Genomic DNA, 15,159 nt, shown 5'->3' with positions numbered 1-15,159 from the left:
CAGTCATCAAGGGTATTTTTAGAGCAGAAACGCACAGGAATGCAGTTTCGTCTGGCTTGGTGTCAGGGGGTGTGGCCTAATAGAGTTGTTAGCCACTGAGCCTGTCAGGGGAAGGCAGGATATAAATATAATAATAATAATAATAATAATAAGATATTGGATTTATATCCCGCCTTCCACTCCAAAGAGTCTCAGAGTGGCTCACAATCTCCTTTACCTTCCTCCCCCATAACAGACATCCTGTGAGGTGGGTGGGGCTGGAGAGGGCTCTCACAGCAGCTGCCCTTTCAAGGACAACCTCTGCCAGAGCTATGGCTGACCCAAGGCCATTCCAGCAGGTGCAAGTGGAGGAGTGGGGAATCAAACCCGGTTCTCCCAGATAAGAGTCTGCACACTTAACCACTACACCAAACTGGCTTTTTATTTTATAAAACTAAAATAAATATGCATATGAGTTCCTGCTGGGCTTTTTCTACAAAAAAGCCTTGTGCAAAACAATGATGATGTCAAGGGGTGCAGCCTAATGTGCAAAGAAGTCCCTGCTGGGCTTTTTCTACAAAAAAAAGCCCTGCTAGTAGCTGTTGATAGACTTATCCTCCATCCATCTATCTAATTCCCTTTTAAAGCTGTCTATCCTGTGACCTTGACTACAGCCTCTGGCAGTGAATTCCATATTTTAACCACTCTCTGTGTAAAAAAGTATTTCTTTATGTCCATCCTGAATGTACCACCCATCGGCTTCATTAGATGCCCTCAAGTTCTAGTATTTCGGGAGAGGGAGAAAAAAAAATCTGTTTGATAACTCTGTCCACCCCATGCATAATTTTATAAACCTCTGTCATATATCATTGTATTATAAAATCTAGTGGTCTCTTTTCGAAACTGATAAGTCCCATGTTCTTCAGCCTTTCCTCATAGAATAGGTGCTCCAGCCCCCTAATCATCTTGGTTGTATGCAGTGCTGGATTAAACCCTGTGGAGGCCCCTAGGCAGTTGAAATCTTGGGGGGCCCCTCACAAATTATCTCAGAGTTGGAGCGCCCACCCCACCACCTGTGGCCCCTGCTGCAGCCTGCAGGCACCTTCTCAAAAGCCCCTTTAACAAAACTGCAGGGGAGAGGCAGAGAGAAACAGACTTGGTGATGACGCCAGCAGCAGCTCCACCAGCCAAGTAGGGCAAAGCGTGGCTCAGTTGCTGGCTGTGTGTGCAGGGCTGAAAGCAGGGGGAGGACTGAGGGGGAAGCCAGCCTGGGGCCCCTAAAGGCATGGGGGGCCATAGACCAGTGCCTGCTTGACCTAATTGTTAATCTGGCTCTGGTTGGATGCAGGGCTTTTTTGTAGCAGGAACTCCTTTGCATATTAGGCCACACACCCCTGATGTAGCCAATCCTCCTGGAGCTTACAGTAGGCCCTGTACTAAGAGCCCTGTAAGATCTTGGAGGATTGGTTACATCAGGGTGAGTGTGGCCTAATATGCAAAGGAGCTCCTGCTACAAAAAAGCCCTGGTTGGATGTGAAATTTCACTTTTTGCTGGGCTTTCACATGTAGCAAAAACATTCATGTCCCGTTCAAATATTCATTTTTATTACTCTTCGACTTACTTATTTACTTAATTTAGAGTTCACCCAAGACTCAAAGCAGATCACACAATTGGAAGAATGCAACGAGAACAGTCGAAAACATGCGCTAACAGTGAATAAAACTGTGCTACCAAATTAGATACTGATGTACTAAGAACAGTATAAAATTCACAGTAAGAATCTAGAGCAGCCTGCATAGTCCAGACTAGTCCAAGCTTTTCAGAGCTGGGACAGGCTGGCCATTATTAGTGCTCAGATGGGAAGCCCCCCAAAGAAGTCCAGGCTATGCAGAGGAAGGCAATGGCAAAACCACCTCTGTTCCTTCCTTGCCTTGAAAACCCCATGAGGGGTTGCCAGAAATCTGCTGTGATGCGACAGCAGATATTGGTATGACAAGCACAAACAGTGCTTCAGGAACTCATAGCATCAAGCACTAGCTCCATGCATGACAAGATACACAAATATATTAACCAGGGCTTTTTTTGTAGCAGGAACTCCTTTGCATATTACACCACACCCCTTGAGGCAGCCAATCCTCCAAGAGCTTACAGGGCTCTTAGTACAGTGCCTACTGTAAGCTCCAGGAGGATTGGCTACATTCGGGGTGTATGGCCTAATATGCAAAGGCATTCCTGCTACAAAAAAAACCCCTGATACTAAACCATCGCAAAGCCCATCTCAGCCAATAAGAGGGTTACCACCAGTCTTCTATAATTACAGCTTATCTCCAGACTTTAGAGATCAATTCTCCCAGAGGAAGTGATAGCTTGGGGGGGGGGGGGGCAGACTCTCTGATATCACAACCCCACTGAGCTCCCTCCCTCCCCAAACTCCACCATCTCCAGGCACTGCCCCAGATCTCCTGGAATTTCCCAAGCTGAAGTTGGCAGCTCTAACCAATGACAACTTCAGACTCTTCAACAGAAAAAGTTCACCATTACCCAGCAAGGAAGGAGAGATGGGGTAACATCAATGCACATATAAAACCACTTTGGAGCTTCAGGCATCAAGTTAACATTTTTAAAATCTGACTAATATGAGTGAGTTTCTTCAGGTCTTGTATCCTGGTGGGAGCCAACAATCCTCTCATTTCTAGGCCATCAAGAAATCATTATTGTCAGCATGAGAACACAGGGTAATGCTTCTATTACCTTTTACAGTCTTTACGCTGGACTCATTCTGCTTGCCTATCCAAAACGCATGACCGTTTTCACAACCCAGAGATCTAGATCCTGTATAAAACTGAGACCAATGTGTACTTCTTGCCTGACACTTGTAAAGATTGTGTCCTTGTGTTTGCACCAGATGCAATAAAGAACACCTGGTGAGGATTGGTAACTTATGCTTCATGAGCCAAATCCTGCTCTAGGGCAGCCATCCTAAACAGTGCAATCCTAAACTAAGCCCATATAAAGCTGAAGAGTCTAGGCCTGGGAGTGGTCTTGGAGTCAATCTAGTCCAGAGGTAACCAAACTTGCTTAATGTAAGAGCCACATAGAATAATTGTCAGGTGTTTGAGAGCCACAAAACATGAATGTCAGATGTTTGAGAGTGAGCAAGAAGGAAGGAAGGAAGGAAGGAAGGAAGGAAGGAAGGAAGGAAGGAAGGAAGGAAGGAAGGAAGGAAGGAAGGAAGGAAGGAAGGAAGGAAGGAAGGAAATAGACGGGTGAGGGAGAGAAGTAGAAAGAAAGCAACTTTAACTTCAAATGCATTCCCTAAGCTTCCAGCTGGCTTAGCTTGATGATTTAAAGAGACAAATGCCTTCTCCAAGTCTGCTGATGAGGTAATGGGGGCTTTGAGAGCCACACAATTTGTGTGAAAGAGCCACATGTGACTCCCAAACTGCAGTTTGGCCACCCCAGCATAGAGGTTGGTGTGATATATCCAGGGCTTTTTTTTGTAGCAGAAACTCCTTTGCATATTAGGCCACACACCCCTGATATAGCCAATCCTCCAAGAGTTTACATCAGAGATGTTGTGGTCTAATATGCAAAGGAATGCCTGCTACAAAAAAAGCCCTGGATATCTACAGCTGGAAAGTTGATGAGGTACTTATTAAATGCCCTACCTGAATACTTAAAGCTAGCCTGACCTCCTCAGGTCTTGGAAGTTAAGCAAGGTCAGCCCTGGTTAGTACTTGGCTGGGAGGCCACTGAGATTACTACTCGGGGGCAGGCAGTGTCAAACCACCTCCGAATGTCTCTTGCCTTGAAAACCCTAGGAGGGTTGCCATAAATCAGCTGCACCTTGGTGACACTTTCCTCCCCTTATTGAACAGGCAAAAACATAATAGGAGAGTAAGTCCTGACATTCAGTACCAGAACTGCACAGGAAGTTGGAGCGTTCGCAGGGCCTTTTTTGCAGAAAAAGCCCAGCAAGAACTAATTTGCATATGAGGCCACACACACCCTGATGTCACCATTGTTTCACACAAGGTTTTTTTTTTAGAAAAGCCTGCTTGGGATCCATTTGCATATTAGGCCACACCTCCTGATGCCAAGCCAGCCGGAACTGTGTTCCTGTGCGTTCCTGCTCAAAAAAAAAAAAAAAGCCCTGAGCGTTTGCAACTTAAATACTTTGCCCAAACCACTGTTAACCTTTAAAACTTCCCTTTTATGCATTCAAACTTTTTTTGCACTCCAAAATGGATGCTCGGTTCCTTGGCTACTTGGTGCTTTTTTGGGTTTAAACATAAGATCCCTTTTTATTAAACTTGTTAGGCAAAGAATGTTTCCGTGTCCTGAAGTAATCAGGTACAGAAGCAACACTAAAGTGCTCTTAAAGCAAAACGGGGGACAGAATGTGTGCATCAAGGCTGACTCTTGATGTTGCATTTTCTCTGTTGCGTCTCCCAGCCTTAGTAACGTTTCTTCCATTCCTTCTCTTCACCCAGGAATGACTTGCCAGGCGCGGAGTTCCTACATGGACACAGAAGTGCTCTGGGGACACCGTTTCACCCCTGTACTTACCCTGGAGAAAGACTTTTATGAAGTTGACTACAACAGCTTCCACAACACCTACGAAACCAACACTCCCGTGTGCTGTGCCAAAGAACTGGCTGAATCTTTACGGGAAGGGCATCTGCTCAGCCACCTCTCCAGCGTCAACCTTCTGAGCGGTGGGGAACCAGAGAAGGCCAAAGAGGAAGATGGAGAAAACCAGGAAGACGAGAAGGAGGCGAATACAGAGAAAGGCCAAGAGCTGGCTGAGCTGAATGGAGCCAACGGGACAGCAGAAGTGAAAGACAGGGTGTCCTTATAACCCAAGAAGCTAGCCAAACGATAGACAATTCAAATGCACCAAACACGCAAGGAGGCGCAAGGGCAAGTGGGAAACTGAAGGGTTAGAAGAAGATGTTTTTGTTGCCAACAGATGACTGAACACAAACAGGTCTTTCCAATGATCTGGGCTTCTTTCCTGCTGACTGCAAAATAGGGGTAAACTACAGGGACTTCACTCACCGTTTTGAGATCCATGGACAAAAACGGGGGGAAAAGTGCTCAATAATGAATGTTGATATTTCATTGCTGGTTTCTCTGAACGCTTCTCTTCAGGTGGTGGGAGAGTATTGTAAAAGGAATGTAGCTATAGAACCTGCCCGTGTTTGACACGGCAGTACATTTTGGACACTGTCGTGGCTGAATTCAAAGAAAGAAGGGGAGGGAGACGGGATGGGATTGAGAACCATCTGTACTCAACCAAGCATGTGTTGAACTTTCTGTGGGCCAGTACACGGGGTGGTATTTTGCCTTGGGGATCGTATCCACTGTGACTCCAGTCCAGAGGCACGTGAAATGCCCTGGCATTGGTACAAGGGATCTCAGTGCTGGAGATCAGGTGGATGTTTTAGATTCTCTGCTATTTTATGGCTTCCATAGCAGAGCCCAATCAGGTTCCATCTTCAACTGGGTGAGGAATTGCTCCCAAATGGATGGGTTTGATCTTATCTAAGAACTTTTTCTTTTCACGTATTATGCTTCAGCTGACTCACGTCTGCTAGCGAGCATACATTCAGCAGGGAGCTACAGCCAAGAAATCTGGATTTTGATATTAAAGCTATTAGGTACAATTCTCCTCCTCCCTGTTTATATAGCGCATTGAAAACATTGTAAAGAACTTTTTTATTGCATTGATCAACAGCAGCTCCGCAAGAGACGTCATTCTTCTTGCCATTTTACAGGTGGGGAACTGAGGCAGGGTGGGAGGAGACATTATGTAAGGCTAGTGAATAAAAATAGTGACTGACCAGGGATTTGAACGGAGCTGTTCATTGGCCAACTCTATCACATGATCCACAGACTCACTAAGCTAGGGTATACATTTGTTGAGAACATCTCGCAAACTCTCATAGTCTCAGCATTCACAATATTGTTAAAGAATAGAAAAAGCATTCAGTCACCAAACTCCACGTCGTCCAAAACACAACGGCATTCACAGGGCAATGTTAAGCAGAGTTATAGCCTTTTAAGCAGGGTCCTTTCCTCAACAGGATGCCCATGGGTGCTGTATTAGTTGCTGACACCATTCTTGGAACCCACCAAGTCTCTTTAGGAAGTGGGTGAGGCTTTTATCCAGCAGGGCTTCTGATTGGCCACTGGAGATCCAATTGGCTGTACAGATTAAAACAGCATTGTCTCAGGCTGATTCTGCATTCACCTTCCTCCGGGGCAGGCTTCGTTTCTGTGTGGAGCAAGTTGGCAGTTTCGCACTCCGCACCACCATTTTGCGCAGGGCAAACCCATGATTTGCCGCGCTGCAGTGTGAACCTGAAAAAACAGGTTTACACTGCAGTGCAGCAGATTACAGGTTTCTCCCATACAGAATGGTGGCATAGAGCAACTGGTGCGAAATCACCACACAGCAACAGAAGCCTGCCCCAGAGCAAGGTGAGTACGGAATCAGCCTCAGTGGCAGCTGCCACCCCAGAGTTAGTGTTATTCTCTCTCACTTCTCTTTCCCCACTGCATTTTTTTCCCAAAAAACCCTGCCTACTCCTCTTCCCCTTTGCACTTGGGCTTCTTCTGAGGGGCTGGCATTGCCTCTTGCAGCATCTGTTTTATGGTTCTGCCCACCACCTGTGTCACAATTCCAGAAGAGCCCTCAGGCTCAAAAAGGCTGGGGACCCCTGTCTAAGCCCACTCAATTCAAAAGGCTTAGAAGGGTATAACGCTACTTAGGGTGATGCTGTAGAACATCTAAAGCAGGAATGGCCAAACTGGCTTAACATAAGAGCCACATAGAATAAATGTCAGATGTTTGAGAGCTGCTAGACATGAACACCAGATGAAGGAAGGAAGGAAGGAAGGAAGGAAGGAAGGAAGGAAGGAAGGAAGGAAGGAAGGAAGGAAGGAAGGAAGGAAGGAAGGAAGGAAGGAAGGAGGAGAAGTAGAAAGAAAGCAACTTTAACTTTAAATGCATTCTCCAAGCCACCATCTGGCTTGGCTTGGAGAAATTATTTAAGGAGAGAAATGCCTTCTCCAAGATGGCCAACGGGGTGGTGGGGGCTTCGAGAGCCACACAATATGTGTAAAAGAGCCACATGTGGCTCCTGAGCTGCAATTTGGCCACCCCTGTTCTAAAACCACATTGTTAGTATTACAGTTTGGCTTCTTTGGTGTGCAAGCTGTACATTTCCATGCCATTTACTGTTCCCTTGAAGTAACTGTTTCCTATTAAAGTTAACACATTTTCCAGCATTTTTTTGATAAATTGGTTATAAAGGGGATATACTATGAAGTAAACAATGAACTGGGAACACAGAAAATCAAAATGGAGAGGACATTGTGTCTAATGACAACATAAACAAGCAAAAAGAACTGGGAAAGGATGTGGTCAAATCAGGTCTACAGAAAGGGTTGCTCTGGCTTTGGAAATTTCTGGAGATTTGGGGGTGGAGCCTGGGGATGGTGGAGTTTTAGGAAGGTGGAGGCCTAAGCAGAGTATAATGCCAGAGTGTAAGTCCACCATCAAGCAACCATTTTGTCTGGAGATAGGGTTGCCAGCCTCCAGGTTACAACTAATCTTCATCTGACGGACAGACAAAATGGCTGCTTTACAGGACTCTGTGGCATTATGTCCCTCTGTGGTCCCTTTCCTCCCCAAATGCTTCCCCAGGTTCCACCCCCCAAATCTCCAGAAATTTCTCAATCAAAAGTTGGCAACCCTATCTGGAGATCAATTGGAATTCTAGGAGAACTTCAACTCCCATTAGGAGGTTGGTAACCCTATCTATAGATCATACAGATTTCAAAATTGCCCTCTTACTTAATACAGGGGTCCCCTATCTTCTTGAGCCTGTGGGAGCTTTTAGAATTCCAAGGATGTGGTGTGAGTGTCTACACAAAATGGATGCCAATGGGACAATCGCCAGATGGCTGCCACTGCCACGGAAGCTAGGGCCAAACACAAAACATTAAGAGGCTGCAAGCTAAGAATCCTCCTGTAATGAAGACTGTTGTTTCTGAATGGATGCTCCCTGCAAATACAAAGGTGATACATTTTGGGTTCTGAGGTGCTTCCTGCTCCACTGAGGTGGAAGACATCCGGGATTTGCTGTTTGCTTTAGGAGACAGATGCTTTGTAAGCAAGCTAGTGCCAGCAAAGCTATTGGTGGACACTTCAGTGTCTCCAGGTGCCATTCTGGAGATCATTGACCTACTTCTGTATCAAGAACCTGGTTTCATAATAGAGTGGCAATTCATCTGATGGTAGGCTTGCCAGTCCCCAGGTCTGGGTGGGGGATCCCCCAGTTCTGTAGGCTCCTCCCCACCAGCCACTATATGTCTTTCGATCACAGGCAGGGTTAGAAGCTTGCAAACTGCTTCTACTTTTGGAAGGTGTATGCATGCCTTTAAAACTCAGTGAGACTGAAACTGCAGGGAGTGGGTGAGGAGACAGAGTCACATGTGAGAGAGGAAGTGAGAGAGTCCAGTCCCTCTGTTTCTTTTGTGGTCCCATTAGAAGTTGTTTGATAGTAAAAAGGCCAGTAATTAATTAATTCAAACCTGATTATGGGATAGAGGGAAACTCCATCCCCCAGATGTCTCTCTCCTTAAGTTGAAATACAGCAGAATGTTACATTCAGCAACTCCAGTGAGTAAAGCTATATACACCATTGCCCCAGGGAGATCACAAAAGTGAGGGCATGCAAACTGTCTATTTTGACTGCTTTGTGAGTGTGTGTGTTCAGTTTCATTTAGTGTGTGCATGTTCACTTTCATTTAGCAGCTGCTGAGGAACAAAAAAAGGCAAAAAAAAAGAGGAGGAAGAAATGAAAACTGTATTCAGGGGAACTGCACTGCTGTATTTTTACTCATTTATTTGGAACGGTAAAGTCTGCTGGCTCTACCCTCAAAATCCCCAGATATTTCCTGAACTAGACCCAGCAACCCTACCTGATGGGGATGGAAAAACTCCCACCCTTGTTGCCTGCCCTCTCTCCAGCAAGTGGAAGTGGGGACTGGGGGGGGGCATAATGGTGTTCCACAGCATCATAATATTATTTTCAGCCACATATCTGGGAGTAGTGTCACTGTGTTGTGGGATGCTCTAGGATTCATCAGCAACTCTATGGTTTTACCGTAGACTTTTGAGTGAATCCTAGAGTAACTCATGACAGTGTGATGTCACTTCTGGTTACATGGCTGTAAACGATGTCATGATGTCACAGAGTGCAATTCTGGTGGATCCCTTCTCCCCCAGTCTCCTGTGGAGACCACCCTATGACACAGGCACCCCAATCGCCACATTTCTCTTTTCATTTGATCATACCATGAATTTGAAAAAAATGCCACTAAATTTTATCAACATTTCATTTCAGGCATGCTTCATTAAGAAATCTATCCACACCAATCCAACTAGTTCAATAGTGACTTGCCAGAAAACTGTTACAATAAATATTTTCGCTGTCTATTTTTGCCCTCCGAACTGCTGCCAAACTTATTGTCGCTTTGTCAGCAAGGAAAAGAATCGACTGTTTGTTTGCCTAGACTCAGCTAATTTGCTCACACTTCCCCTCCCCCCTTTTTCACCTCCTGTTCCCACCTTGTCACACTGTCACCAGCCTTCCTAAAACTAACTCCGCTGACCTACAAGGAAGCACATCAGAATGTGTGACTGCCTTTATTTCCTTCATGGAGGAAGACTATGGGAAAGGGCAGGTGATGAACTGTGACATTGCAAACCAAAGCCTGAGTAAAGTTTAGAAGAGGGGACCTGTAAATATATTCATGGCGCTTCCTATACTTTTGTACTCTTTACAGGGAGGGACGGTGGCTCAGTGGTAGAGCATCTGCTTGGGAAGCAGAAGGTCCCAGGTTCAATCCCCGGCATCTCCAAAAAAGGGTCCAGGCAAATAGGTGTGAAAAACCTCAGCTTGAGACCCTGGAGAGCCGCTGCCAGTCTGAGAAGACAATACTGACTTTGATGGACCAAGGGTCTGATTCAGTATAAGGCAGCTTCATATGTTCATATGTTCAACCCTATAAGGTAGGGCCGGTAGTATGATCACCAAATAGCAGATACAGTTAAAGGCTGAATAATGATGATGATGATGAAGAAGAAGAAGAAGAAGAAGAAGAAGAAGAAGAAGAAGAAGAAGAAGAAGAAGAAGAAGAAGAAGAAGAAAAAGAAGAAGAAGAAGAAGAAATTTTACCCCACCCTTCACTCAAAGTCTCAAAGCAGTTTAGAACATAAGAACATAAGAGAAGCCATGTTGGATCAGGCCAACGGCCCATCAAGTCCAACACTCTGTGTCACACAGTGGCAAAAAATGTTATATACACACATACACTGTGGCTAATAGCCACTGATGGACCTGTGCTCCATACTTTTATCTAAACCCCTCTTGAAGGTGGCTATGCTTGTGGCCGCCACCACCTCCTGTGGCAGTGAATTCCACATGTTAATCACCCTTTGGGTGAAGAAGTACTTCCTTTTATCCGTCTTAACCTGTCTGCTCAGCAATTTCATCGAATGCCCACGAGTTCTTGTATTGTGAGAAAGGGAGAAAAGTACTTCTTTCTCTACTTTCTCCATTCCATGCATTATCTTGTAAACCTCTATCATGTCACCCCGCAGTCGACGTTTCTCCAAGCTAAAGAGTCCCAAGCGTTTCAACCTTTCTTCATAGGGAAAGTGCTCCAGCCCTTTAATCATTCTAGTTGCCCTTCTCTGCACCTTCTCTAAAGCTATAATATCCTTTTTGAGGTGCGGCGACCAGAACTGCACACAGTACTCCAAATGAGACCGCACCATCGATTTATACAGGGGCATTATGATACTGGCTGATTTGTTTTCAATTCCCTTCCTAATAATTCCCAGCATGGCATTGGCCTTTTTTATTGCAAACGCACACTGTCTTGACACTTTCAGTGAGTTATCTATCATGACCCCAAGATCTCTCTCTTGATCAGTCTCTGCCAGTTCACACCCCATCAACTTGTATTTGTAGCTGGGATTCTTAGCCCCAATGTGCATTACTTTGCACTTGGCCACATTGAACCGCATCTGCCACGTTGACGCCCACTCACCCAGCCTCAACAGATCCCTTTGGAGTTCCTCACAATCCTCTCTGGTTCTCACCACCCTGAACAATTTAGTGTCATCCGCAAACTTGGCCACTTCACTGCTCACTCCGAACTCTAAATCATTTATGAACAAGTTAAAAAGCATGGGACCCAGTACCGAGCCCTGCGGCACCCCACTGCTTACCGTCCTCCACTGCGAAGACTGCCCATTTATACTCACTCTCTGCTTCCTATTACTCAGCCAGTTTTTGATCCACAAGAGGACCTGTCCTTTTACTCCATGATTCTCAAGCTTTCTAAGGAGCCTTTGATGAGGAACTTTATCAAAAGCTTTCTGGAAGTCAAGGTAAACAACATCTATCGGGTCTCCTTTGTCCACATGTTTGTTCACCCCCTCAAAGAAATGCAACAGGTTAGTGAGGCAAGATCTTCCCTTGCAGAACCCATGCTGAGTCTTCCTCAATAACCCGTGTTCATCAATGTGCCTACTCATTCTGTCCTTGATAATGGTTTCTACCAACTTTCCCGGTATTGAAGTCAGACTGACTGGCCTGTAGTTTCCCGGATCTCCTCTGGAACCTTTGCAATCTCCTTCCTTTGTCTCCTCTCAACAGACAACCTGTGAGGTAGGTGGGGCTGAGAGAGCTTTTTTGAGAACTACTCTTGAGAGAACAATGCTAAGAGAACTTGTAACCAGCCCAAGGTCACACCAGCAGCTTCATGTGGAGGAGTGGGGAATCAAACCCAATTCTCACAGATTAGAATCAGTGCTCTTAACCACTACACAAAAGTGGGGTAGTGTAGTGTAAAAGAGTTTTTATGCCCCACTTTTCTCTACCCTAAGGAGTTTTAAAGTGACTTACAATTGCCTACCTTTCCTCTCCCCACAACACATGTTCAGAATTTCAGAATTACAGCTGCAAGTTCTGCAGATGTTACTGATCATCCAAAAAAAAAATAGCATGCAGTGTACAAAAGGGGACATTCCTTGGAAATTGATGGTTGTATGGATGGAAATGTCCTAACTGCAGAAACACCATTATGTTGCTTTTGCTTTTTAAAAGAACATCTGAACTGTTGCTGGAATTTGAACACAAAGGTGATAGCCAGGGTGTTTCATGTAGGTGAGGAAATCTGATTCTGTAAGTATCCAAAGATAATGCCGAATGTGGCTAATACTGTCCACATGTGATCCAAGAAGGTGGATGATTGTGGTTGCCAGGGTTGGGTTGGGAACCTCCTGGACATTGGTGGGGAGGCTAGGAGCCTTCAGTGAGGTAAAACACCACAAAGCCCACCTTCCAAAGCAGCTGTTTTCTCCAAGGGAATTGACCTTGTGTGGAGATCACTTAGGAGATCTTCAGTCACCGCCTTGAGGTTGGCAAACCTATGAATGAAGGCAATGGAGGGTTTTGCCTTATGTGGTAATGGGCACAAAATCCAATATTACTTTTTTTAAAAAGCATAGAGGGATGAGACTCCAGGGAAAGATGCATGTATCTTTCACAACCATACTTTATGATAAGTCTCTTCCAGGGTCCACATGTTTGTTGCCCTAACCTGGATGACCCAGGCTGGCCCATCTTGGAAGTAAATCAGGGTCAGCCCTGGTTAATACTTGGGTGGGAAACCACCAAGGAAGCCCAGGCAGGCAATGGCAAACCATTTCTGAAGTCTTTTGCTTTGAAAACCCTATGGGATTGCTATAAGTCCCCAACCCCTGGGCCGTGGACCAGCACCGGTCTGTGGACTGTTAGCAACCGAGCCATGAGTTGTATAATTATTGCATTATATATTACAATGTAATAATTATAATAATAAGATGACATTGGATTTATATCTTGCCCAACACTCCAACTTTCAGAGTCTCAGAACAGCTCACAATCGCCTTTCCCTTCCTCCCCCACAGAAGATACCCTGTGAGTTGGGGCTGAGAGGGCTCTCACAGCAGCTGCCCTTCCAAGGACAACCTCTGCCAGAGCTATGGCTGACCCAAGGGCATTCCAGAAGCTGCAAGTGGAGGAGTGGGGAATCAAACCCGGTTCTCCCAGATAAGAGTCTGCACACTTAACCACTGCACCAAACTAATAGAAATAAAGTGAACAATTGTATCATCCCAAAACCATTCCCCCACCCCCACCCCAGTTCGTGGAAAAATTGTCTTCCACAAAAGCGGTCCCTGGTGCCAAAAAGGTTGGGGATCACAGCTCTAAGTCATCTTCGACTTGACGCCAGGACTGGATCTACATGTTTTTTGAGGGGGGGGGGCAAAATTAAAAAAAATGACACCCCCTTATGGACCCATTCTATCTTATGGTCCCATAGAATAGAATGAACTCCATACCCAAATTGGCACCTCCCCCCTTCGGTGGTGCCTGAGGCAAACGCCCCCTCTGCTCCCCCCTAGATCCAGCCCTGCTTGACATGTATAGATGTACAAACAGGGCTTTTTAAAAGAAAAGGCACAACAGGGACTCATTTGCATATTAGGCCACACCCCCTGGCATCACCATTGTTTCGCGCTGCACTCCTGTGTGTTCCTGCTCAAAAAAAGCAGTGTGTACAAAACTTTCTTGCCACACACCCCTGAGAAATAATGGCTGGTTGAAACAAGGGCAGAGGCAATTTCTGATTGCGGAATTAAGCTGCAGAATTCAGCACCTGGGTGATTGGAGGGGGGAGGGCTTTATTCATAGCAGGAACTCCTTTGCATATTAGGCCATACACCCCTGATGAAGCCAATTCTCCTGGAGCTTACAGTAGGCCCTGTACTAAGAGCCCTGTAAGCTCTTGGAGGATTGGCTACATCAGGGGTGTGTGGCCTAATATGCAGAGGAGTCCCTGCTACAAAAAAAAAAAAAAAAGCCCTGCTGTGGGATGATTATAGAGGAAACAGCTTCAAAGATCCTTCCAGGTTTGAAATAGGTAGATTGCCACACATATCAGCTGACTCAGCACTCAGTTCTTACTTCCTGCCTGAGAAATGAAGAAGGAATTTATTGCCCAGCCTTCACTTGGACTCTCAGAGCAGTCACAATCTCCTTTACCTTCCCCACCCCCACAACAGACACCCTGTGAGGTAGGTGGGACTGAGAGAGCTCTGAGAGAACTACTCTTGAGAGAACAGCTCTGGCAGAATTGTGGCTGACCCAAGGCCGTTCCAGCAGCTGCACGTGGAGGTTCTCCAGATTAGAATCTGTCACTCTTAAACACTACATCAATATCACCAAATGTTGCTCAGTATCCAACTGACATGGATTTCTCATTGATTTACAAATGCTATTGCTATTTTCTTAAATGCACTAGGGTAAGCCACATTCTGCAGGAAAAACAGCTGGGTTCCATGACCTGTTTCAGTTAAGCAAATTGAGCAGAAATGCACTGTTTCATTTATTTTGCAAAACAATTCTGCAATTTCTAAGCAATTTTACTTCTGTACTTTAGTTCAGTCTCTCTACCCTGTTTCAGAAGCCTCTATCATCACTTCCATGCCTCTTTTTCCTAAACTAAAGACCCCCAAATTTCATTTGCTCCTTACACTGGGGCAGGTGCACCCAAGAGGCTGCTTCTGTGCTCAGTGCTCCGTTTCCAGGGTGCAGCTGCGCATGAAAGTGATGTATGTGTTGCTTCCTAGCCACTGTTGCCATGCCATTCCATTCGTCTGCTGCAATCTCATTTCCATCCATGTACTGTCCACAGCCATCAGCTCCAGAAAATCCAGCAACAGAGGGAGCACATGCATGCCATCCCTGATGCAACCCTATGAAGAGGTAGCTGAGGTGGCTGTGCAGCAACCTGGCTCCTTATTGTGCACGCGTGGGTTCTATGATTCGTAAAGGTAAAGGTAGTCCCCTGTGCAAGCACCGAGTCATTACCAACCCATGGGGTGACATCACATCACGACGTTTTCATGGCAGACTTTTTGTTAGTGTAGATGACTGGGGAAGGCAATGGCAAACCACCCTGTAAAGAAAAAGTATATGATTCATACATGCATTGTGATAATGATTCTACTGACCTCTCCAGGGAGAAGAATCAAGCCACCAGCCTCA

General features: G+C 45.6%; 1 protein-coding gene across 2 annotated transcripts in view; it reads left to right on the top strand.

Moving 5' to 3' along the window:
- KCNJ5 (potassium inwardly rectifying channel subfamily J member 5) overlaps positions 1 to 5,065 on the top strand; it is a 75,716-nt gene extending 70,651 nt beyond the window's left edge. For both annotated transcript variants that reach the window (XM_060251199.1, XM_060251198.1), the window contains one exon: positions 4,474 to 5,065. In XM_060251199.1, coding sequence (XP_060107182.1) covers positions 4,474 to 4,841 — 368 coding nt within the window. In that variant the 3' untranslated portion in view covers positions 4,842 to 5,065. The remainder of the gene's footprint in view (positions 1 to 4,473) is intronic.
- The last annotated feature ends 10,094 nt before the right edge of the window (positions 5,066 to 15,159 follow it).

The sequence above is a fragment of the Heteronotia binoei genome, chromosome 12 (assembly GCF_032191835.1).
Source record: "Heteronotia binoei isolate CCM8104 ecotype False Entrance Well chromosome 12, APGP_CSIRO_Hbin_v1, whole genome shotgun sequence".
NCBI classification, from domain to species: domain Eukaryota; kingdom Metazoa; phylum Chordata; class Lepidosauria; order Squamata; family Gekkonidae; genus Heteronotia; species Heteronotia binoei.
Note: the sequence above shows the minus strand (reverse complement) of the source record. Positions and strands in the feature narration are given on the sequence as shown.